Source organism: Aulostomus chinensis, chromosome 18 (assembly GCF_037954235.1).
Source record: "Aulostomus chinensis isolate RoL2024-O1b breed Wild chromosome 18, RoL_Achi_v1.0, whole genome shotgun sequence".
NCBI lineage: Eukaryota > Metazoa > Chordata > Actinopteri > Syngnathiformes > Aulostomidae > Aulostomus > Aulostomus chinensis.
In genome coordinates this window covers 591,754-617,702 of record NC_141337.1, presented here as the reverse complement: position 1 = coordinate 617,702, position 25,949 = coordinate 591,754, and the positions used below count along the sequence as shown (strand labels likewise).

General features: G+C 47.3%; 2 protein-coding genes across 7 annotated transcripts in view; both read right to left on the bottom strand.

The window, feature by feature from the left end:
• slc38a12 (solute carrier family 38 member 12) overlaps positions 1-16,804 on the bottom strand; it is a 43,548-nt gene extending 26,744 nt beyond the window's left edge. Inside the window, exons 1-8 of one of the 2 annotated variants that reach the window (XM_086184409.1) lie at positions 16,575-16,804; positions 15,414-15,485; positions 14,674-14,795; positions 12,990-13,071; positions 11,118-11,211; positions 10,704-10,787; positions 4,389-4,488; positions 3,534-3,630 (exon numbers count right to left, since the gene is read on the bottom strand). In XM_086184409.1, coding sequence (XP_086040535.1) covers positions 3,534-3,630; positions 4,389-4,488; positions 10,704-10,787; positions 11,118-11,211; positions 12,990-13,071; positions 14,674-14,795; positions 15,414-15,458 — 624 coding nt within the window. In that variant the 5' untranslated portion in view covers positions 15,459-15,485; positions 16,575-16,804. Of the gene's footprint in view, positions 1-3,533; positions 3,631-4,388; positions 4,489-10,703; positions 10,788-11,117; positions 11,212-12,989; positions 13,072-14,673; positions 14,796-15,413; positions 15,486-16,573 lie in introns of both variants that reach the window. The other variant, XM_086184407.1, reaches the window with a different exon arrangement.
• A 485-nt stretch (positions 16,805-17,289) lies between these two features.
• On the bottom strand, positions 17,290-25,723 carry LOC147244534 (5-hydroxytryptamine receptor 3C). Of its 5 annotated transcripts, XM_086184405.1 has the most exons (9): positions 25,146-25,290; positions 24,898-25,064; positions 24,640-24,684; positions 24,447-24,556; positions 22,880-23,052; positions 22,647-22,795; positions 22,375-22,585; positions 22,131-22,292; positions 17,290-18,757 (listed from the first exon to the last, which is right to left on the bottom strand). In XM_086184405.1, the coding sequence occupies exons 1-9, from the start codon at positions 25,288-25,290 to the stop codon at positions 18,504-18,506; spliced, it is 1,416 nt and encodes a 471-aa protein (XP_086040531.1). In that variant the 3' UTR covers positions 17,290-18,503. The 5 variants fall into 5 exon arrangements, with proteins under 5 accessions (XP_086040531.1, XP_086040528.1, XP_086040529.1 ...); XM_086184402.1 differs by having other exon boundaries at positions 24,447-24,684; positions 24,903-25,064; positions 25,146-25,723; XM_086184403.1 differs by having other exon boundaries at positions 24,447-24,684; positions 24,903-25,061; positions 25,146-25,723.
• Positions 25,724-25,949: the final 226 nt, after the last annotated feature.

The following is a 25,949-nucleotide window of genomic DNA, read 5'->3' as shown; positions in this document are numbered from 1 at the left end:
TTAAGAGTACTTTGGAACCAAAATATGGTGGTTCATACGCAACTTGAACTTTGGGTTGAGTATTGACGTGTTTGCGTTCATCTTCACATTCAGGTCCTACTTTGCTCTTGTTCAACATTACAGGGATTCATTGGAATTCTGTGCACACCAACACTTGGATATTTGCTTTATTGCAACCACTTTGTCCAAGTTTCACTGTTACTGATGTATTTGTCTTCTGAATAACCTGTAAATCAGCCTGGGATTCATTCAGGGTGGAGGGATTAGAAGGAATTATAGCAACTTTACGCATCACTAAACTGGAACAAAACAACATCTATAGCGTCTAAGATATTGTTCTCAAACTAAAAAAAAAAAAAAAGCACTAAAACTGGTATAAACTAGCTACAAAAGGCATAAAGCAGCAAATATGTGACTCAACGGATACTTACAAATTCAAGATTGCATAAAAGGAAAGTGTTTTTTCTTGTCAGACCAGGACATTTGAGAAAGCATCCTCAGGAGGAGGCTCGTGAAATCCACCTCAAGTCTTATTGGCATTTGTTCTCCTCTGGTTTCCCTCCACTTCTTCATGTGTTGTTTTGCTTTTATGCGAACCACTTGAATCTGCAGGACACGCTGTCACACAAATAAGTGAATACTTGGCTTCACTGAATGACCTACAAGTCTACAATTTCATTTAGCAGACGCTTTTGTCCAAAGCGACATACAACACAAGCAAGACCTCTCAAAGTTTAACCCTCCTGAGTGAAAAGAGTAAAATGCTGTGAAAGACACATTGTCCTTCAAACTCACAATGCAACACTGAGAATCCAAAAAAGGCCAAGTGGGTTGTGGGTGGGTTTGTAGGCCAGGTTTTGAAAGTTTTTTCCCTGGGGTCCTTCACAGCTGATGAGAAGAAATGGTCAATTATTTAGACTCATTTTTCAGTCTAGCTGGTGTCTTTAGGCCAGAACCTCTGACACGTCCAGCTGCTGGACTTTTAGCTAAATGCTAAATGTTTTATTACAGCTCAATGACGTGTGATTTATTTAAAAGAAAGGCTGACCAGGACAAAACAGAATATCTCATGAACAAAAATTTACCACCACATTGGCGAAAGAAGCAAACATTTAAAGACCTAGAGACTAAACAGCTACAAAACCTGCAAACACCCATTAACATCCAGTAACTTCTAGTTTTTGTCTGCAGTGGTAAGAAGTTTGAACTGTATTTATTGGCTCTGATCGGCACTGATGACGGGCAAATACCAGATGAATGCAGTAATTTGCTGCTTGCTCCTGGAACGACGCTGTGACACCTGTTTTTTGAACATTGCTGACTTGAGCAAAACTTATAACAGTAACACAGACAACTTTGTCACTGCAAAGACAATTGGTTTATGGTTAGATGATGAAATCAGGTGTGTTGTTGACAGCAGGTTCAGTTCTACATCAGATCCACCAGGAAACACCAGACTGGTGGATGTTGGAGTGGTGGAGAGTCTTGCTACTCTGCTAACAAGAGTCTAAAGGAGCCTACAGAGGTCGTGGAGGTCATAAAAAGGTCATCAGGAAACACAAGATGCCTGAAGCCTAGTGGTGCCATTACCCACTGGCTGTTGGTGGAGGAACTATGGAGATGACCTCTCCCTTTTGGACTACAAAAAGTTCATTGCTGACATGATCACTTCCTGAATTACTACAAAAGTACTTTATCCTTGCAGCATTTCATTCAAGTTGAGACGAGACGATAGTGTCTGGACCAAGGTTGTCAAAAGTATCAATACCCAGATATTATTTGATGCTAAGAATTAATATTTGGATACGATACTCATTAGCAAAAGTATCAATACCGACGGCGCCGTCTTCACCTGCAGTTGACACACAGCTTCGTACAGCACCGCCGCACACACAAACAACCGCTTTGCTCCTCCCCTTACCAGAGGCTCAGTGTGTGGAGGACAGAGCTGGCGGAGCATGGCGAGAGCGGCTGCTGCTGGACCTTCACCACCAATTTTGGTCAAAAATATCAAAAGCCAAATATGGAAGTATGGAAGTATTTTGCAGTCAGGGAAAGTCCTAGATATCAACAGGCCTGTTAGCAAGCTCTGCTACCAGGCAGCAGTGACAAAGTCAAGTAGCACAGCAACTGAGCAAACCCCTGAGGGACACAGCCACTCTGTAGACCGAGCTGAGGGGCAGCACAGCTCCCGTTCAACAACACTCAAGTATGAAGCGTGGTTCTGATCAGCGCCCTCAGGTTAGCGTGTCTGTGGGCGTGAGCTGGGAGAACGGGGGTTCCCTCATAGACCTGTTGTGTTGTTGCATTGTAGGCTCTTCATCGACAACTACTTTTCCTAGCATCAGCTAGGCTACATGCTACATACTGACATGTACTTCAGCAGGACCGAAGGTGATGTGTAAGGGTGAGAAACACGTGGTCATGCGTGTGAAGTGGCTGAAATGCATGTCTCACACAGTGAATGTGTCAGACTTGAGAGACTGAATTATGATAAATGCCAACAGGCACATGTTAGCCACTTAATTAACCCATGTGTTGTAATGGATGTGATTTGTATGTTATTTATTTATGAATGTTATTAAAAACATTTTCATGGCTATTATTTTGTCATTCTTTTCTCCATGGTATCCAAAATGCTATCAATGTTTTTCCTTGCTGTCAGTATTGATATTGTAATTCTAGTGTCATGACAACCCTAGTCTGGATTCAACTGATGTCACAGTGGCTTGAACAGCGAACTAGTTTCGACCAGCCAACAGTCGGTGGTGCCCCCTGATTGTCAGGAAATGCCAGATGGACCCAAAATCAGCTAATTATTTTCCAGTGTAAGGTAAGAGAAAATCTCAAAGGTTGTAAATATCACAGTAACCAGGTTTTACAGCAATTCAAATCTGAGTAACTTATAAAAATCACCCTGGTTGGTGTGCTAGTGATCGACTTCCCTGAGAGCAGAAACAGAAATGACTCCACTCAAGTGAAACTGTGCACATACAGTAAGAGCTCTGACACACAGGCGATAGACGGAAGAAACTGATTTATTGGCAAATTATCTGAGGTCGAATGGTTCCATTAACATGTAAGTGAGGATAAGAAGCAGAGAGAGCGACGAAGCTGACAAATTACACAGAAGGAGAGCGCCACATTCATCACTGTCGCTGTGCTCACTTAAAGCTGGAGTGAAAATCACAGAGTTTGGATCACTTGAGACTTCAAGGACACTCGCTTGTGTGTGGGGGGGTGCAAGTGAAGATTGGCACATTACAACTTGCTTACAAGGAGATGAAAACACACAGACAAGTCAGAGCCAGGCTGATCAGGCTTTTTTCTACATCCTCTATTTTAACCATTTATTGGCTCCTTGTTTTTATTTTTAAAGGCTAAAAAGTTCATTGTACTACATGAATGTTCGGTACTGCTACTTGCTCAGTTAGCTCTGACCAATATCACAAGGTACGAGTTCTTGGAGAGGAGGAAGATGATGACTCGTACAGTCACAAGGACACGTGTGTTTTGGACGGAGACTCACTCACCAGAAACACTCTGTACGCATCTTTCCGGGTGACAGAGCCCCAACATGGATCCGTGTCATTGTACTTCACACTTCCAGCGCTGCACGAGTGGTTTCCACTGCACAAGAACAGACAGACAGTTTAAGATTCACCACAACTGGCCCACCCCTGGAAAGTTTCCACTCCGAATAATCCGTCTCCAACAGGAATGTTGTAACCATTTAACGTCCCCCCCAGCACACACACACACACACACACACACACACACACACACACACACACTTTAAAAACTGTCCTGTGAAGGTTTGTTATACAGTAACTATCTGGGTAAGTATGACCAATCCCACATGATTCAGCAAATCCTCTGGTTCTACAAACCCAGTTGACCCAGTTCCATCTCAGATGTGATCTTGCTGGAAGGTTAAGAAGCCTGTTTGACTAAAATCAAGATGGTAATGTCCGTTTCCTCAGAGGTCAGAGAGAGTAAAACACTTCCAAAACTTAATCCTGGCACTAAAAGAACACCAAGGGGACAATTCACTTGCTATTTCTGTAGTGGAGGCTCCAGAGGGGAACGTCTCCAAGTATATATAAACAGGTCCAGGCTGGTCGGGGCTCTCGCAATAAAAATGTGTCTGCAAGTGAGAGGAGGTCAGCAGGCCTGAAGGCCTCGCCAGCAAAGCATTATTATCGTCTTACTCTCCAGTTCATAAGGTGCAGAGAAGTGTGAGAGCCGAGCAGCCACAGGGACGAGGACAGAGGTGCTGGACTAAAATGGAAAGAAGCTAATGTTCTTCGGGCAAGTGAGGGACAAATATATCTACATGTATGTTTGGTCTCCCAGTAAAACAGGTGGAATGAGTCTATTGGTCTTACCAGGCCACTTCCATGAGTGATATAGGCACAGCTGCGGCGTAGATGGCCAGGTCTCCGTACAGATACACGATGATGCAGATGTAGAACATGTTGACACCGACTGAAAGACAAAAATATAATAATGAAGACAGTTTGTCTGCATTTGCGTTAATTAAATCAGCTCATTAATGAGGCCACGATTTAACAAGCAAGCCCATTTTTCATCTTTATTCGCTGTCACAACACTTCATCATGACATATTGTTGAATGACGCCGTGTGTCACACGTTACCGCCATTGTGTCAACTCTATCATCGTGTCACTCATCCACGCCTCCAACCATCCCGCCATCTTATTGGTTCAATAAAAAATATTAATTGCAGTACGTAAAAAATGAATCACGCCCTGAATAGAGTCCTTCTCGTCAGCCCTCCCTCTCAACCATCTGCCTCTTCTCCTCATCCTCCCGCCTGCCAGGCTCGCCTGCCTTCACTGGGCTGAGAGCTTTGAAGAGCGCTCAGATCATCACAGCGAAGCGCACATCCATCTCGCTCTTGAATCCTTGAGGGGGGTTCAACTGTCCAACTGAACCCCTCAGCTAACTGATTGCTGCCAAGGAGTTCATTAAGAATAAATAAAAGTGGCAGATCCATTTCACATGCTGATTCTTTTATGAACAAAGAGCGAAGGCTGCGTATCGAATGTTGAATTAAGACTGAAGCTGGAAACAAGAGACTGACGTTGAGACAAACAGCAGATGAAAAACTGTTACACATCTTCATGCCCGCCTCTCCTCAGGAAGACAACATGACCAGCTCAGAGCAGTAACACTAAACTCTTTGGATAATAGACAATGCGTACGGAATGACTGAGAAAAGTTGCAAAACACATCAGTATTGGGATTAAAAACTGGATATGATGCTGTATCACATGTTAAAAGTTTCAGCGCTGCTCCAGTCATAAATGTTTCTTTGGATAAGCCGACTGTGGCCTGGGCAACTACAGACAGTGTTCCATTTCTAGCAGGTCAGACTTTTACGCCTCGGGTCTAAAGCTTTCACAGGTACAGAGGCACGAAAACATCAGCCGAGAATCGCCTCTTTGACAGCCTCTGAACAGGCCCTGTAACCATCTAGATGCTTCTATCAACAGCCCTTTGGCTTTTTCCTCCACTGTCCCACCGCAGCGCTGTCAGGCTCTGTAGGCTTTACTAGGCAGATATCATGTCTCTCCAAAGGGGTCAGAGGGATCACATCAGGACCATTGCTGGCCAGAACACTTCGGTCTTTTGGTCCACAGTTGAGGACTGAAACTTTGAGAGGGGAAATTAGTTCTGGATCACCCTTTTTTCCTCCTCATATTTCTCATGAGTGCAAATCCTTGTAGCCCTCAAGATGTCTCCTTGCCCTCAACATGGACGAGGCATGTTGGCAGCTGGCAGGCAGATAGAAGAAGCAGGACGTACTCTGCTGCCTCTGTCGGCACAAGATAGCAAGGCGAGAGCTCTGCATGACCGCGGGGATGCAGGCCTTCACGGCACTGTAACTAATATCTCCCAATTAAGCCAAGCCACAGGCAAAAATGCTGCTAAATGGCTCCTTGAGTGGGAGCCTGGGCTGCCATGTAGCTGTGAAACACATCACCATCCATCACCTCTGCAGTTCTGACTGACAGTGGACTTGACAGCCTCACAGAGCAGCTGCACAACACTTGATTTAGATAAGAGCATTTCCATCACCTTGAAAGGCACAAATATGCCATTATGTTTTTGGTATAATGCACCACATAATGGGAGGAGGAAAAATAGTCTTTAAACCGTTCTACAATAAAACCAGTCCCCTATAAAGGTCAGAATCTCCCACTTTGCTGGTATTTTCTCACAAATCTATGGTCCAAATGAGCTTTCACACCTGAAGACTCTGATTTTACCTCATTAGCCTTCATCTCCTCATATTCAGATCTGATTCTAGTGGGAATGTCCGAGTGAGATGTTGATGAACGGACATTACAAATGAAGTCTAAATTGAGCCAGCCCCCAAGGCAGCAACACCATTAAAAATGGTGCCTAAATAGGACAGAACAGAGTGAGAAAAGGACCGATCCAGGTCTCCCTGGTAAACACCAACGAATGAAGCTCTTTGTCACTACAGAATTTTATCAATAACAATGCAATCACACCAGCAATTAGCAATATTCTGGAGCAAGGGGAAGACAAAATGCTCCACCTGCAACTTTATAGATTGAACAGCTGTTCTTTTTATTTTCATAAAATATGAGTCACAGCACGAACATGTAGCTTTTCTTTGAGGCTCTCTAACTAACGAAGTGCGTACGCTTCAATCGGCTCCAAACTGCTTTGGTGTTCAAACTCACCCTGTGACAGGGAAGAAGCTGTTTAACTTGTTGTGATGCATGAGGAAAAAATGTGAACCACCTTTAAGGAGGCGTACCTCCACCTTGGGGCTGGCACACTTCTGTTAGCGAGTACTGGGACAACAAGAACAGTCCATGAAATGACCTTTACCTGACAGCAAACATGCAGGCAAAGTAACTGATTGTGACTTTCATGGGCTCCCTTCCTGGACTTAACTGGTGATCTGCTGATCAAAATTTGGTATCGTAAAGCTGAAGCAGACATGGGGAAGTAGGGTTTTAGAGAGCAGGCTGCAGCTGAAGCAAACATTTACCTTCTCAGAGCTGCAAGCGCTCCAGCTTTTCATTACACTGGAGTTCTTTATGCACAAGTTTGACATTTAAGTAAAAGTCACTCAAGATTAAAAATGAATGTAACCATCGTTGGCTCCCGTTAAGGCAGATACTCCACTTACAGCTGAGCACATCTGTATTCCTCTTTATGTCTGGGGAAGGACACCAGGGGAATCAATCCAGGTGTATTAAGGGCCGCCATGTTATCCGCCGTGTCACATGACAGAGCTGAGATGAGATGCTGATGGAACGACAGCTCTGGTAGTTTCTCTCGCTTTGTGACTTTAGCCAAAGTCGATGTCTAATCAACTTTCACATCATCAACGTGAAGGTGATAGTGGCACATTTTCACAGTGTAGATGGTACCAGACCCAACCACCCCCCCACCCCCTCCCCTCCCCTCCCCTCCCCTCCCCTCCATCAACATTCCTGTCAGAGACGGCAGGTCAGGCTGATACGGTTCTCCTGGCCTCATTCCAAACCTTACTGCAGCTGCAACGTCAGTTCAGGCCAGGAAGAAGCCGGTGCCCTCTAAGAGTTCCCCCTCAACAGAAGACGAGGCTTTCTGATCGCCAGCAAAGGTGCACGGAAGAACAGGAACGTGCATCACGTCCGCTAGGAGTTGTTTGAAGAGCATTGGATTTAACGCGATGAATCTGCCGCCCGCCAGGTGCCTTGTGTGTACTCTTCCCTGTTATTTCCCTTCACGTCAGAGCTGAATTTACCTGCTTTGTCCTCAATTCCTTGATTTGGTATTGCTCAGCTTCTCCAGAAAGACAAACGACTGACTGTCAGACATCTGTCGCCCAGCTCCCATAATCCCCTGCAGTTTAGGGTTTTGTTTAGGAGTTGGTTTGGAATAAGTCGTCACTTCTAACAAACTGCACAGTGATTCTCTTGGAGGGCGACAGCGATTTATGATTTTAGACATTCTGAAGCATTTCTGACCCTCGAGAGGAGTGATTCCCAAAGGGAGGGCCACGGCCCCCCGGTGTGGCTGAGGGCGCTGCTGCTGGGCCCTCGTTCATAATGAACAAACGATCAATATTTGCACTTTTGCACATTTGTACGGCTCCCAGAATTGAATAACTCCTCAAGATCGGGCTCACTTCAGATTTAAAACATGAGAAAAAGGAATCACTCAAACAACAGACAGTCTTGGCACCATAAATCCTTCAACCCCAGGAGAACGCTCACACGCACCCACCAGCAAACAAAGGGGGGCGGGGGGCAAAAAAAGAACTGGCCAAGTTACTTACAATGGACACCAAATGGCTAGGATGATGAGTTATAGAACTGTTCCATTTTCATGTCAAGACAGTAATCACAGCTCGTGTTGGAAAGTAAAGGAAATCGCAGTTGGCCAAACCAGAACGGCTACTTTTCTTTTAATTTATGACCCAGTGACTTCAGCAGTGAAATAAAGGTTTTAAAAGAGTGGCAGTGTATTGTATTGACCGCGCAAACATTAAAAGAGTGTAAAGGGGCAACAAAGTGGCCCCTTGAACAACAGAGTTGACAGCCCTCACAGCGCCACACGGCCTGAATTATTAATGACTGTGGAAGTAAAAGCATCTCTGTGGTGTTGGACCAGAGTTTCCAGATGTTTAACTGCACCTCAGTATTCTCAACTCTCTCTTGTTCATTGTTTGATTTAAGTGTTTTTACATGAGTCATCGTGAGCCCGACCACGCAGAGGTCATCTGGGGTCAAGTGGCGAGCTGTCAGAATCCATCCTGCGAGTCTGCACATTCACGGCCACTAATGAAGCCCCAAACAAACTGAGCTGCTCTCCAGGAAGAGCAAGGACACAAGAATCCAGAACAAGAAGGATGACCCTCTGCTGCACCTGCTCTCGTCCAGCGGAGGGTCATGTATTCGATAAGCTACTCAGCCTCAAATCAAAAATGATCCACCCACCAGCTACTTGCTCTCTCCATGGATCAATGAATCAATAAGTGTCTAAAATCTAAATCAGAAACAACCCTCTATGAGTTTCCTTCAACGCCGGACAAGCCAACAACACGGAGCCCCGGCCTGTGGCTGCGGTCAGCAGGGAGGCTCCGCCAGCACATCCATGGAAGCTACCAACACATTTTTGACATGATTAGGAATAAAATAATTTTCACACGTCTGTCTTTTCATGTCACTTGACTGTTGGTCTCAGCTGAGTCAATGATGACATCACAAGAGTGACAGTTTCTTACAGGGACTGATAATGACGCAATTTAACTATTTATTTAATTGTTCATCAAGTCTGGCTTTACTGAAGGTTCTTGTTTTTTTTTTTCAAGACATCACACATTTAAAACCTGCTGACACCGGTATTGTTTGTGTGTGTGTGTGTGTGTGTGTGTGTGTGTTTTAGGACAATGTTTCACGAATACCAGAGATTCTGCTGTAAATAAAACACTTCGGTATGAGAAACTTTCAATAATACCTTGCATGTCTCATTATGACAAGCATTTCCTTGTTGGTGCTAGTTTAACAGGCAGGTGTGATGAGAGAGCTGGCGGCGGCGGCAGGACGGACTTGAGAGCTGCCGGCTCCTGCCGTCCCTCCCCCCCAGCTACTGGGCAGCTCTCCAACAGCACAGCGAGAGAGAGAGGAGGAGTGAAAACTCATTTCCTTATTACCAATCAATACCTGCACGTGTCTCACCTGCACACGGCTTCATGGCAGGAAAGGTCATCGGCAAAGATTTATTCCTGCAGCATTTCACCTTTAACAGGCAGCACAGCGGAGCCGAGTGGACGCTGGCAGCTTTAACAGCTCGAGCTGCATGACGCCACGCATGACAGCACTCATATATACGTACATGTGTGCGTGTGTGTGTTTGTGTGTGTGTGAATGCAGTCGTGTGTGCTGATTGCTCCACCTAGTGTTTCAACACTGCAGCACAGATGAGGGTGTCTGACCTTTTCTTCTTTCTCTAGAAGAGAAAAGGCTTCTAGATGAGCAAATCAGTGCAAGGCAGGTGGACAAGGAGAGGCAGGGGGAGAGGCAGGGGGAGAGGCAGGAGGAGAGGCAGGGGGAGAGGCAGGAGGAGAGGCAGGGGGAGAGGCAGGAGGAGAGGCAGGGGGAGAGGCAGGAGGAGAGGCAGGGGGAGAGGCAGGGGGAGAGGCAGGAGGAGAGGCAGGGGGAGAGGCAGGAGGAGAGGCAGGGGGAGAGGCAGGAGGAGAGGCAGGAGGCGAAAAAATGAGGGGACGAGGAGAAAAGGAGAGATGAATACAGTCTGCAGCAAGATGATGTCACTGATATGAGTGAGGGCTGTGAAGCAGCGAGGGCGTCTCTTGTCTTTGGTTCCAGGAGGTCCAGCTTTTAATTCAATCAAAGTTCGTGATGGCTTCATTAGCTGGTGAATCACTCAGGTAGAAGCCAGATCACACAGCAGCGGGATTAAAGCCTTGATGGGGTCTCAAAATGTAATTACAACCAGAGGCAATTTATCCATTTATAATTACATCCAATTACAGCTGCCTTCCTGTGTGAGTGTGGATACGGGATGCTGGACAGCTGAGAAACTTCCCCTCGCAACCTTCACTGCACCTCCAGAAATGTTACGGCTGGATAATGAGGCCGGTGTCCGCCATTCCCTGAATAATGGCCTATGAAGGCAGAAGAACATTACCTTTGTTGAAGAACATGGACGCCATCTGACCCATCTCCACCCGCTCGACTATGTCGAAATGGTCCACATGACCTCCTGGTCGTTCTGAGGAAGTTTTTAAAAAAAACAACACATATCATAAGTTCAAAACTGGTGAAACTCCGTTTGAGGTTAGCCACATTCAATGTTATCCTGATACTTAGGTTGGATTGAGACACACACACACACACACACACACACACACACACACACACACGGAAAGGGGGAAATGTCGACCTGCTCTAATCTGAGCTGAGACTAAAACCAAGTAGCTTTTGAGCCTAAATGGAACTTTGGTGATACAACAGATCAGAAAAAGGCTACATCAATGATTGACGCCTCCCCTGAGTGTCTCATAAACATACATACAGCTGTCAGACAGAGGTTGATACTCACGGACAGGCAAGATGGGCTTTGTCTCCGGCTCTGAACGACATCTGCCTGTGTCCTCGTCATCCGAACAGTCGGAGGTGGACTCGTTGTCGTTGACCTGCGTGTGTGGGGGGACATGAGCGAGTGGAGCTGCACCTCAGCTGCCTGTTTGACTAATTCTCCAACATGAACAGTTCGTTACAAGCTATTAAGAGTGTTTATCTGCTGGGGATGAGACGCCAGGGACACCAACATCTGGAAATAACTAACAACAGCTGGGAAGCTTTACGATTCACACCAATCACACGTTTGGTTATTTCACAAACCATTTGCAGATGAATCAACAACAACAAACAGAAGCAAACTCAGACAAGGCTGGACAATCAACAGGCTGCGATGAGTTTATGTGTGACATCCTTGACCAGGCAGACTCAACCATGACCATCATGTCCCTGAGAGCTCCAGGTTATCCAGCGAAGACTGAAATGGACGTGAACTGATCGCCTCTAACTGTCCTGACAAACTCATTACCACTCAACCTGAGTCACCTCACAGCAGTCGCTGGACTGAAGTCTCAGCAGCCACGTCACACATGTGCACGGCCTCGCTATCAAGCTGGAATCCTCTCCTGTTGAACTCTGAAATTACTTTCAGAGTTCTGACACCTTTTCTTACTTGACTATCAAACACTGTCCAGCATCCTCCAGGTAGGTTTTCAAGACTTTCCAGCACCTCACAGCTGTGGTCTACAGACAACTGAGGCTTCAGTCTTCCTGTCCTCCCAAATAAACCCAAACTGGCTCTATGGTGAGAGTCCAAGCTTTAAACACAACCCACAACTGAGGCCAAGACTGACTGTAACCATTAACACAACAACTTCAAGCAACATTCTTCCAGCAGAGGGCAGTCACGTCACAAGTTCCCTCCACCTTACCCTTTAGGGTACCCCAACTGAGGCCTGGGGGGCAACTGTAGCCTGCCTCAAGGGTGAGGCAGCTGGGCCAGACGGCCTGGAGCCGGTTTTCACATCCACACCATTCAAAACCTGGTCCTGGACTGTTCTTGCTGTCAATGAGCGCGCAATATGAGCATCATCTAATTTCACCCCCTGAACATGAATGAAATTCACTGAAATTCGGCACACTTGTCCGGTCAGGCTAAACATTCACTAATCTAAAAGAAAAACAACACAAAAGTCTATAGCGCCACCTAGGGAGCCACACAACTAAAAGATAACTTCTTATAATTTGGAGCGCTATAACTCCTCCCACGAATGTCCCACAAACATGGGACCAACACCGCTGGCAGGCCGCGTGGGGGCTCAGGCCCTAACAACGCTGCTTGCAGCTTTAATTTTCAATTACCTTTTCATAATTAAGCATTTCAACAACACAAAGTGTGAAGGCCACCAGATTCATCCCACCTAGAGTCAGTGACAGCATTTATAGGGATGCTGTCATCACTAGGTCACAAGCAAACACTGATCACTGACTCACATCCACGACTCCTGCTGTGAAACAAATTCTAAAGCAGGAGATGAAGCCAGATTTGAGCTCTCTGGTCAACACTTCCTAAACCATAGAGGCCTAAAACAGCACCCTGCATCCCTGTAAAACACCTTCATATGTAAATATGTTTCCCTCAGCTAGAGAAGAATAAAATTCTCAGGGTAACAGCCGTCTCCAGGGGGAGTGCAGAGGCTGGGAATCAAGGCTGAGCTTTGGTCCTCACGGATGCTCGGCTGAAAACCACCAGAGCCGAACACAAAACGAGCTCAGAGTTGTCACGCTGCAGGAGTCACAGCGACGTGACTGAAGACTTACACCAGCACTGGTTCAGGTGTGAAGAGCGTTTCTAACATTTCCTATCTGACTGATCCAAGCGTGAGGAACTCACCTCGTCCTGCTCTTTCCTCTTCCAGCGCAGCTGAGCGTTAGCTGCCGCCATCGCTTCAATCACAAAAGTGGTGGTCATGTAGCTGGCGGGAGAAGAATGGACACAGAGGTTAACGACTCGCATGATCATCGACCCCACAAGTCAACCAGTTTCCTTTCCCCTCTGTAACGTTCAAGTGTTCCACAAGTCCATCGGGCCTCATCCCAGCAGAACCTGGTCCATAGAAGTCCCCCAGCAGCTCTGGAACTCTCCCACAACACCAACACTCTTCCTGCCATCATCCAGCTCTGCTGGCACAAGTCAGACTTCTGCTCATCATCAGGTGTGACCCAGCTCTCGTGGCTGCACTCACAGGGCTGGCAGACCATGAACTACAGCCACAGGTCTGGTTCTGCTCCTGTGTACTGGGGGTTTGTCGGACATACTGGAATGCAGTTTTATTCTAATATTCACTCTCAGCTGGAGGCCTCACTTCAAAAAAAAAAAAGTATGAAATCAAGAAAATAAAGTTTTTATGGTTCGTTGTTTCTCGTGATCATGTTTTGTGGTGGGATCTTTTTGCTGTCAGACTCATTTATGCTGGATACACGAACAACACACAAACACCTGCAAACCTTTTAGGTGGAAAATCAGACGTCCCCTCTTCGTTCAGACATTGAGAACATTTTACTGAAGTTGTTGTATGGCAGAACAGACGGGGAGCTCCACAACAGTTACGTGCATTTCTTGTAGATGGACGTGTAAACCTGTTGTTACTCAGTGCAGTGCACCTTCAGATGGCGTGATGGACGCAGGGGGCGTCGCTACTACTGCCATGACTACCACGACTACTGCCATGACTACTGCCATGACTACCACTACTACTGCCATGACTACCGCTACTACTGCCATGACTACCGCTACTACTGCCATGACTACCGCTACTACTGCCATGACTACCGCTACTACTGCCATGACTACCGCCACTACTGCCATGACTACCACCACTACTGCCATGACTACCGCCACTACTGCCATGACTACCGCTACTACTGCCATGACTACCGCTACTACTGCCATGACTACCGCTACTACTGCCATGACTACCGCTACTACCGCCATGACTACCGCTACTACTGCCATGACTACTGCCATGACTACCACTACTACTGCCATGACTACCGCTACTACCGCCATGACTACCGCTACTACTGCCATGACTACTGCCATGACTACCACTACTATTGCCATGACTACCACTACTACTGCCATGACTACCGCTACTACTTCCATTACTACCACTACTACTTCCATTACTACCACTACTCCAGGGTTCCTACACAATTCATTTGCAACAATCTTCAACACGTTTCATGAACATTTATGACCACAGATTCACTGACAGGTCTGTTCACGCATGTGAAACAGAAATCCAGGTTGAAATTTATCCTCAACATTTAACTACATTTAGTGACAAGCTGCTTGGTTTAATACAACAAAGACTATTTTGAAGAGGTTACTCTCAACCCATCTTCTCTGACCCACCTGTACCTGCTATTTAGGTACTTGTGAAGTAAGATTGTGCCTTTTTTCAGACTTTTGTGGCTTTATGTACTTTTCCAGCCCTGGAAATGCCTTCTTGAGGTTTACTGTGACTGAATGAAGCCTGCCACTGCCACAGCGATGTTGGGGGAGCCAGACTCACCTCATGCATCCTAAAAAGGAAATCAGAGCCAAGCTGACCACCCAACCAGCTGTAGCGAAGGCTTTGGGCATGGTGAGGGCTCCAGTTCCTACGATCAGGTTGAACATGTAGACCAGCCCCACCTGGAGAACACATGAGGATGAGGGGACGTCAGGATTCACATCCTAATGCATTTCCACTTCCTGAGTGCTAAAACCTTTTACTGGATCGCCGAGTGACTTAATTCCTCTACAATGTTTATCTTCTGTTTACTTAGATGAAAAATGTGAGGTTATCAGGTGGTCCTCAGTACACTGCTAGATTAGGATCAGACATCTCAGCAGAATAATCAAGCACTGAAGAAAAGACAACTGAGGTAATCACATATCAGGTAGCAAAGTGCTTTAATGATTCAAAGCTCTGGCTTCCTGGAATCATCTGACCAGCAGACGCTGCAAATGTCTTGCACACAAAGTCAGCTGAGTCGTTCCAGCCGAGGTCAGACCATAAAGAGGCCTGGTGCACATGGAAAAGCCTGTGTGTCGGCATTTTCGCTTCCGCTTTCCTTCCCCATTCATCCGCCAGCACTTAGAGAAGCTAGCATTTACTCAGGTCATTACTTCCCTCCCTGGCACAGCAACAGCTCAATGGACACGTTGAAGCCTGCAGTTCACTAATACACAGTTCATCTGCCTGCCCCTAAACAGGAATGATAAGATTCACGCAACTGTCATGATCAAAAGCGATGCAGGTATACTCACGAAGGGCGAGTAGGGCTCCCCGGTCTCCGTGATTCCACCTGCCATGGCTGATGGCGCTTGCCCTCACCTGACAGCAGAAATGACAGACAGGCAGCTGAAGTTAGGACCTTCCTCCAATCCACCTTTGCTGAGCCCGCAGGTCTGTGCCGGGTCTGTACCAAGTCTTTACTGGGTCTGTGCCAGGTCTTTACTGGGTCTGTGCCAGGTCTTCACTGGGTCTGTACCAGGTCTGTGCCGGGTCTGTACCAGGTCTTTACTGGGTCTGTGCCAGGTCTTTACTGGGTCTGTACCAGGTCTGTGCCGGGTCTGTACCAGGTCTTTACTGGGTCTGTACCGGGTCTTTACTGGGTCTGTGCCGGGTCTGTACCAGGTCTTTACTGAGTCTGTGCCGGGTCTGTGCCAGGTCTTTACTGGGTCTGTACCGGGTCTTTACTGGGTCTGTGCCGGGTCTGTACCAGGTCTTTACTGGGTCTGTACCAGGTCTTTACTGGGTCTGTGCCAGGTCTTTACTGGGTCTATACCAGGTCTTTACCAGGTCTATACCAGGTCTTTACCGGGTCTGTGCCACGTCTGTACCAGGTCCTTACTGGGTCTGTACCAGGTCTTTACTGGGCCTGTACCGATTCTGTACCAGGTCTTTATTGGGCCTGTACCAAGACTTTACTTCGTCCGTACCAGGACTTTCCTGGGCCCGTAACGGGTCTGCAAAGGCAGCAGATTGGATCAGAACGAGTAGAAGGAGTCCTCCGCCTCTGGGTAGAAACGCAACAACGACAAATGCTGAGGTTTCAGGTTTAATTGCCGTTGCTGGAACGCACTCGGGTCGGTGATCAGATTCACTGCGTCTCTTCCGTCTCAGGGAAGACCTTCATAAACCCGACCATCAAAAGCACAGAGAAGCGGAGAAGACCTGAATCTCAAAGCTCAGCAACGTGCAGAGCGGGAACAGCAAGACGCAGCTCGTTCGGTTTGCTCCAGCTTGTCAGGAAGCTCGATGGAACAACAACTATTCTACCGATGCTAAACTACTTTCGAGTTGGTCTCAGTCAGCTGGCGTCGCCTCCCGGCCAGGCGGCGACATTTATCCAACAATACGACACGCACTGGCGGGACTGCAAACTGGTGGGCTGTGGCTAGGAAGACAGGTAAACAATGCTCACCTCGCCTCACTCCTTCCAGGTGTCTTGCTAACTTAGCTGCTAGGCTAGCAGGATGCTCCAACTGATTAGCTGGATCAAATCCACGCTAGCTAGCTAGCTAACTAGCGAAATAACAGCATCGAGCGTAACTACAGCGTTAACATGAGCGAATTATTCGTTGTACAGGTGGTCTGGAGTCAGGAGACACCGACACCTCCGACTAACACGTCCTATTGGCGAGCGAGGATCAAGCTCTCTGACCGCTCGCTCGTGCACAAATCAGGTTTCCGGTCAACGCTTTCAAAGTAAAATATTCCCAACCGTTATGCAGGTGTCTCGGTATTTAATTGATATGTTGATGCTTTTGTTGTGAAGGAATTATAAACTTGACTTTGGGCTCAATATATAAATGCTGACTCGTTCGTTCGTCGGTGGGCTGGGTCAGTCGACCAGCCGCGGACCTCCAGTCACATTGAGGCTGGAAGCCGATTCATTCCACCGGGAATTATCCCTCCACTGGCGAACCCCCGGTCCCTGTTCCTTGCACAAGAATAACACAAGAATAGCGTCCGCTGGTTTAATCCACTAGTCTGAGAGTTATTTGAATCATTCATCGTTTGGACTTGTTTCCACCCGCCCGTCAGTGCTGCACGGGTAACCAAAACGATAAGTCGCTTGTTGGCAGGCGCGGTCATATGACACATGTGCAGGTGAGGGCTGAGCTTCCTGATGACGTGTAGGTTTGCTGGACCATTTCATGGTGAACAAATGATTTTATGACAAATCTACAACACTATAAAATTCCTCTGCTCAAATCTTTCTTAAAATTTCCTGTTCCGAAATGCCAATGCCACAAAATGTTCACATACTTTTCTCATAAAACACAGAACACAACCTCCTTTGAATGCAGAAGAGGCAAGTAGCTAACACTGGCTAACCCACAGCTACAAGAAGAAAACAGAGGCTATCAGAGCATGAATGTATTAAGATAATTCTCTGTATGTATCCATGTAACAGGCTACCAGATTGGTGACAAATGCTAACCAGGGGTATAAAACTACTAACACAGCTAAAAGAAGTTAGAACATGATAGCTGGCAAACTGTTAACAAAGGCTTATGACTGGCTAACACTTCCTTCCTTTTACAGTTTACTACATGTATAAATCCATCCATCATCCCTCCATCCTTCATCCATCATCCATCCCTCCATGTTCCCCCTCTTCTCCTGTTGAGGGTGGTGGGGGTGGAGCCTATCCCAGCAGCCTTCCCCCTGGACAGGTCACCAGTCCATGGCAGGGCCAACACATAGAGACAGACAACCATTGGCTCTCCCAGCCACGCCTACGGTCAATTTAGAGTCTGGATTAACCTGGTCCCTCTTGATGTCTTTGGACTGTGGAGGAAGCTGGAGTACCAGAGAGAACCCAGCAGGAACAGGGAGAACATGGAGACTCACCCAGAAAGACCCCGTGCTGCAGCCGGGGCTCCACCCACAACCTTCTTGATGGGGGGCCACAGTGAGGACCACTGCTCCACCGGGCCGCCCATGTATAAATATAAATAAAATGTATTAAAAAATGAAAATCATTCATGAGATCATATTGATCATCTTCTTGTTTAAAAGAACTTGCTGTTGTTTATCAGATTTCGCGTGAGTAAGTAGTTTTTCGTCACCACAGCCTCGAGACCACAGACCATAAACATGGTCATATGGTGATAGTAAAATTTGGGAAAATGTTTGAACATCACACAAGAAACAATCACAAATCAACTTTAAATTATGAAAAAGATAAGTGAGTCAATCTTATTCATTTTAGACCGATAGTACATAAATTAATTTCATCTACCACAGTTAATAAAATCTGTTCTGCTCATAAAATGTAACAGTAGCAGAGGAACAAACCAGAGAAACTCCAATGTCAACTGAACAGCATGCTGTTGTCGATGTGGTCATTTAAAATAATCACTTGGAATCCATATACTGAATATATATATCAGAAAAACTACAACTGTTACAAAGTAGAGGGCAAAGTACACAGTGTCCAAGATGTGAGCCAGTATGGCGTAGCGTCCGGGCTTCTTCTTCTCTTCCTGTTTTTGAGCTGCTTTCACTTCCTTCAGGATCAGCTTCAGCAAATCGCGCTCCAAAAGAAGGTCACTTCTCTCTGGTTTCACTTCACCTTTTTCCTCAACTGCAACAAGCTCTGCAGGCAAGGAGAGGAAGATCGTGAAATAAAATGAGTCTGAATGCGTCCGTGGCGCATTTGATTGACATTCCTGATCTCTCGCGAAGTATTGGCGTATGATTCTGTCAGACTGAAGTCAAGAACATGTTTTATTTGGGCTTGCTTCGGCCCGGTCCTTCTGTCAGAGAGGGGGACACTGCCATGTTATACGGATACAAAACAATGGGAGGGATGGTTTTATTTATCCTCTCGCTGTTTATTTTTGTAATCTGCTGGTGTTTTTCCTGTCGTAGGTCTGAAGGTGTCATGGGTGCACAATGGCCCCTCCTGCAATGGCTTAACCCATCACATGACAATATATTCTATACTATTATTATATATAATGATACATAATCACTATAACCCATCGTAACTCAAAAAACAGCTGCCACACCAAAGTGGCTACTAATTAAATCGAGGTGTGCCAAAGCTGGCGGGGAGGATCAGGGAGACGACCCTTTTGAGGCCTCCTTGGTTGTTGTCGCCAGTCCCACTACCAAGACCCACTGGATGAATAAATGCAGGTTAAAATACTTTAATGTATTTTGAACCTCTAGTGGGCTGACAACCCTGACTGGAAGAACGCCATCAGTCAAGGGAATTCGGTGGCCGGGTCACCTCAGCAAAACCGCTTGCTTGGGCTAGTGATGCGGGCCCTGGGTGGGAGCTGAACATGCAGTCACCCAGTGCCTGCGTCACTGGGGCGGAGGTCGGTTGGCTGGGTGGTCAGGCCACCGTAGCCCTTTACTCTGGTTAAATGTTCATTTTTCTTTGTTCATTGTATTATTGCCATGTATAGATAATCATGTTCAAATTGAGTGCTCTATTCCCCTCTCCCTCCCCCTTCCCCATTTTTGTCTGTCATTTGTAATGTCAGGTCCCTTGTGTTGTATTGTCTTGTTACATCAAACAATAAAAATTATTGATGGAAAAAAAAAGAACATGTTTTATTATGAGAACTTATGGCTGAAGACAACTGTATAACTTTGAAACTGTTGTGAAATGACTATCGCCCAGTCACGCTCACACCAATCGTCACAAAATGCTTTGAGAAACTGGTGCTGAGACACATCAGAGCCTGTCTCCCCTCCACCCTGGACCCGCATCAGTTTGCATGCCGGTCAAACAGATCCACTGAAGACGCCATAGCCACAGCCCTCCACTCTGCACTGAGCCACCTGGAGAAACGAGGAAGCTACGTCAGGATGCTCTTCGTAGGCTACAGCTCAGCCTTCAATACAATGTTACCGGACATTCTAGTCCCCAAGCGAGCTGACCTGGGGCTCCCACCATCCACCTGTTCCTGGATCAAAGACTTCCTGGTCAACAGACCCCAGCATGTGAAGCTGGGCCCCCACCTATCATCAACCTGCTCTCTCAGCACCGGCTCACCCCAGGGGTGTGTGCTGAGTCCACTGCTCTACTCACTCTACACGCATGACTGCAGACCCACTCACCCTCAGAACATCATCGTCAAACGGTGGTGGGCATCACAGGGGGGACGAGGCAGCCTACAGAGATGAGGTCCTTAGACTCAGCCAGTGGTGTGCAGGCAACAACCTGGCGCTGAACATCTCAAAGACTAAGGAACTCATCCTGGACTTCCGTCGGAACAGAACCCCCCCTGCACCCCTTTACATCAATGGGGAAAGCGTGGAGCGAGTAGAGACCTTCAAATTCCTCAGGGTCCACATCTCTGCTGACCTCTTCTGGACAGCCAACACGTCAGCACTGGTTAAGAAGGCCCAGCAGCGACTCCACTTCCTGAGGGTGCTCAGGAAAGAGCAGCTTGACACCAACCTGCAGGTGACCTTCTACCGCTCACCCACTGAGAGCCTGCAGACGTACGCTGTGTCAGTGAGGCACTCCAGCTGCCCTGAAGCTGGCAGGAAGAGTCTGCAGAGAGTGACCAACACAGCACAAAAGATCCTGGGATGCCCCCTGCCTGACCGAACCACCATCTACACCTCACGCAGCCTAAACAAAGCCAAGAACATCATCAAGGACAGCACTCATCCCGCATTCCACCTACTCAACCTGTTGCCCTCTGGCAGGCGCTACAGGTCCATCCCGGCAAAGACAAACAGCTTTGGGGAAGAAGCTGTCCCTGAGTCTGTCACCATGCTCAACCCAAGCCTGCACTCAGGAACTGAAGTGCCTCCGCACCATCACCTGCACTCTTTTCTTTTCCACCACCAAATCTGCCAGCCTCCTCCACAAACCAGCTCAGATGAGGACTGAACTGTAGAAGTCCCTCTGTGTGTTTTGCACTGTCACCAGGACTGTTCTGCCATGTTTGCACTGCAAATGCTACGTCACCTCCATCTGTTGATGACACAGCCACCTTGATCTGGTACTGGAACGTGCCTGTGCACCTGGATGCACCACAGCGCCACCTAAAGCTGCTCTCCACTCCCACATGTACCCACAGTGGGACTTGCACAAGCCTGTTTACAGTTGTACAGTCTATGTACATGTCTTATATGTATTAGTACATGTCCTCATGTCTTTGCAGAGTCTTTGTATAGTTGTGTCAGTATTAGTCCTACAGTAGGGTTGGTAGTGTAAATATGTGTCTGTGTATATTTGTCTATTTATGTGTGCACATCCCAGGGAGCAGCGTTGCATCTCATTGTTCCTGCAATGACAATAAAGGCATTCTATTCTATTCTAAACGTAAGAAGAGCACGGACCTTTGTCCAAGAGGTTATTTCATGATGAAATAACAGTTTTAATTGTAGTGGTAGAATCAGACACGTAGCTGGAACTACTTTCCTGACTGGGCGCAGTGATTTGACGCAGCACCTCCAAAGCTCCACTGGAACTTGGGTCAACAGAACCAAAGGTTTGTTGAGGACTAGAAGAGCGACTGCTGCTACTGATGAGGAGGAGGAGGAGGATTCCTGCTGGACACACCAGCATCCTGGACCTGAGCTAGCTGATGCTAACACTTCCCACCCACTACCAGCCATTGGGCTAAGCTAACTAGCATGCTGGACTTGAGCTAGCTGATGCTAACACTTCCCAACCACGACCAGCCATTGGGCTGAGCTAACGAGCCTGGACCTGAGCTAGCTGATGCTAACACTTCCCACCCACTACCAGCCATTGGGCTAAGCTAACTAGCATGCTGGACTTGAGCTAGCTGATGCTAACACTTCCCAACCACGACCAGCCATTGGGCTGAGCTAACGAGCCTGGACCTGAGCTCCTTAATGCAGCACAGAAGACTGAAGAGTCTCCATCTTGATTTATATCTATAGTTATCATGATGTGTGTAGGACCAACAATTGAGATCAAAATAGTGCTTTTTCACATTGTGGCAACATGAGAGAATTCTCCAGAAACTCACCGTTGTGGTTCTCACCTTCAATCTGAACGTCTGCGTGGACATCAGTAGCAGAGCTCGGGGCTATTTTACCCAAGTGGTCATCTAAGTCGAGGAGGAAGCACACCACCATGGCCTCTAGGACACTCAGCCCCACCAGGGCGAAGACCCCCACGCAGTAGCTGGCTATAATACAGGTGAGGAGACATTACAGGTGAGTGGCATGTTCATGGCACCAGTCAGAGACGCTGAAGCCCAGTTTGCTCACCGATGGTTGGCAGCCTGTCTTCAGTGGAGGGCAATATGTCCTGGAGGATAAGCAGCAGGACGGAGATGGACAGGAGCACCGTCACTTTGAAGCCCAGCTTTTCACCTCGGGCCTCGCTGATGAAGAAGGACGCCAAATCCAGGACCAGCAGATAGAAGAGCGGTATGATGAAGTTCATCACGTAGAGCATTGGTTTCCTGATGATCGTCACCTGCAACACAGAGCCGGAGTGATGACGCACTCAATCACCCTCCGGTTTAGTCGGTTCTTACCATGTACGTCAGGCTGCCTTTAGTTGAGGCGTTTGGTCCCTCCACTTCCATGTTCACCAGCGCCCATTCCCCTCGGGTGATCATGATCGCTTCTGAGAACGCTGTCAGGGTCGTGTCATTGTTGATCTTTCCCAGTGTCACCATTTCCTCTGGGCAGATTTAAAAAACACATGATTGGAAGTCAGAATGTTGCTATAAGAACAGGGGAGCGTGCGGTTCAACTGCAGTGCTACCATTGATGGTCATGGAGGAAAACGTGATGTTACACCGCTGACTGTCAAAGGGGAACCTGGACAGGTTGAGGCAGCAGGTAGAGGTGAGCCGCTGGCGCTGGCCGAAAAGTATCAAACCGCTGGGAGACACGCTGACGTACAGGCTCATCTGAGTGGTCCCGACGTCAGACGCACTGAGGGACGAGGCGACAAAAACAAGACAAGCAGCTTCAACTGCTGGGTTTTATCAGTTGCAGATGAGGAATAAAGCTGCTAGCAACTGAAGAGCAGCTGCATTACGACACATCTGCCCACAAACCGACACCAAAATCAGGCCAAACTGAGAAAATACATCAAAAGCTCCGACTGAGCCGGATGTACGAGCAAAGTGATCAGCTCCAACACTGAACTTAAATCCAAATATGGCAGATTTAACAGCACGGTTGTTTTGTCATATATGTGCAATTTAGTCAAATGACAATGCAACCATAATTAGGGGATTCATCAGGAGGCGAGTGGCTAGCTAGTGTTGCTCCTTAAGGTAGCCTGAAAAAGCAGAGTTGACACTTTCCAAAGCAGAAGAGTGTTTCCAGAAAAAGGTGGCAAAGCGTTGACGCACATCACTGTTTACATGTTCGTGAATCTGAAGTCCAAGCATTGCAGTTCTTGTCAAACCCAGGTTCAGCTAGGGGAGGCCGCAGGACTTAGAAGGACCTGGCTGGCTAAACTGTGGATCTGTGCGTTTGCAGTTTCTCAAATTGAAAAATCATATAGCAGCTGTGTGTCTGAGAGGCAGGCCTGCAAACGTGGCCTTTAACCAAAATCTTTCAGTTCATCCTCAACTCCTGTGAACGTTTGTGCCAAATTGAAGAAATGTAAACGTTTAGGGCGGCCCGGTGGAGCAGTGGTCCTCCCTGTGGCCCCCCATCAAGAAGGTTGTGGGTGGAGCAGTGGTCCTCCCTGTGGCCCCCCATCAAGAAGGTTGTGGGTGGAGCCCCGGCTGCAGCACGGGGTCTTTCTGGGTGAGTCTCCATGTTCTCCCTGTTCCTGCTGGGTTCTCTCTGGTACTCCAGCTTCCTCCACAGTCCAAAGACATCAAGAGGGACCAGGTTAATCCAGACTCTAAATTGACCGTAGGCGTGGCTGGGAGAGCCAATGGTTGTCTGTCTCTATGTGTTGGCCCTGCCATGGACTGGTGACCTGTCCAGGGGGAAGGCTGCTGGGATAGGCTCCACCCCCACCACCCTCACCAGGAGAAGAGGAGGAACATGGAGGGAGGAGGGACATTTAGTCCCCTAAAATGAATTGTCAGGACTTCGTCTGAGCTCCAGCTGTACTTTTGTTCACTGCAGTGATTTAGCAGTTTCATGAGAACCAGTTTGGTCGGTTTCATTCAGCTTCAGATTCATTTTATTGTCTTGTCACGAGTACAGAGAAAGGCTAAGGTGCAGAGAAGATATAGAACTATAAAAACAATCACTGGGAAATGATGTCATCTGTATGTGATGTCATGAACAATAGAAAAGGCGACAGCTAGTGTGATCACATGATGTCACCATCTTGTAGTCATGTGACGAAGGTGACTCACTCCTCTTGGATGAAAACATTTGGCATCCAGAGCATCTTTCTGGGAACGATGACCTGCCTGATCCCACAAAAGTCTGCTGGATTCCACGTCAGGAATTCGTTCATCCAGCTCTGTTGAAGACAAACGCCAGCGCGGTGAGGTTCCATCAGCTGGGGACCTGGGAGATTCACCATCACCATCAAGCTTTGCTTACCATTTGGACCCAGATGTGACTTGTGACAGTTTGAGCCTTCTCGTCCTACAGACAACCAGCAACACTCTGGTGACTATTCATGGCCATTTACACGCTGGCTGTACCAAGGAAACTTTCTACTCATATTGAAAATTAAAAGACCAAAAGGAAAATTAAGAGTTTTCATGGCTGTCTCAGGCTCAAGATTTCCCTCTGTAATTCATTCATCACGTTAAACCTGATACTGGACTCGGAGACCACAGCGGACGATAGACTCACCACACCTAAGAGGCCGTACAGAAACATGTCCATCTTGACCTCGGTGGACACAGTCCAGTTCTTCACCGGCCGCATGAGTACCAGAGCATCATTGGACGTTGTGAGGTTCAGGTGGTTGAGAAGACTCAGGTAGGAGCAGTCGGGTGTGTGGCTGCTGCCGACAGCTGCTGGGAGAGCAGGAGAACCTCAGAGATGATCCGTTTTCAGCTTCTTCATCAGAACCTACTGAATTCATGGATGTGACTCACCGACGAAGGTCAGTACAACGAGACACCCCCGCACTGACATGATGGCTGCTGTCTTCAGCTTTGACTGAGCCGAGGCTTTTAAAGGGAGGACAAACATCGGAGCGACAATAGGAGCGGCCATACGCACGAGCTGCGGTTGGATCATCACATCAGCTGCTCGCCTCCATTGTTGAGCTGCAGCTGAGAGTCAACACCACGCCGCCCTCGTGTTCCAAGAACATGGCTTCTTAGATTAGAGTTTCCCTTCATTGTGCAACGACTGATGGGAAGGTTGTTGATTTTAAAGTCAACGGTTTTTACCTCTTCGGTTATGTGAGAATCTCTCCTGGAAGGAATCGTATCAGGTAACGGGCATTTGTGACGTGGTCGTTCCTGTGTTTTATAAGTGATCGCTTCTTTTCTGGTTCCAGTGGAAATCACCTTGTGCTAATGGCTCAGAATAAAGTGCTGATTATTTGTGAGTGTGTTGTTTCTGCTGCTCTGGGTTTGGATCACGTGTCACTCAACACACAGGACTAAATCTCTGCGTGTGGATGGTTCTTGGTAGCTGATGGATCGTCACATCTCAAGCGTTTAAATGAAAGCAAACGTGAGAGCTGATCTTTACACCCGCAGCATTCATGTAGACTCTGAATTCTACCAGCTGTTCATGTCAACGCATGTTTTAATCATGATTCATTCAGGAGACAAAGATATGGCAGCAGTGGCTTTACAAAGTTTAACAGATTTTTGCTTTAAAAATGATGAAGAGGAGTCGTTTCCGTTGCTGCAAAACACAATTCTCGCTCTACGCATCACTCGTTC

Bases quoted from the DNA above. Each gene is read 5' to 3' on its own strand.
- LOC147244534 (XM_086184402.1), bottom strand. From the start codon at position 25,290: ATGATCCAACCGCAGCTCGTGCGTATGGCCGCTCCTATTGTCGCTCCG. The intron at 25,065-25,145 runs GTGAGTCACATC...CTGCTCTCCCAG, and splicing joins CGTTGTACTGACCTTCGTCG to CAGCTGTCGGCAGCAGCCAC. The intron at 23,053-24,446 runs GTGAGTCACCTT...CTCGTCCCTCAG, and splicing joins AATGTTTTCATCCAAGAGGA to TGCGTCTGACGTCGGGACCA.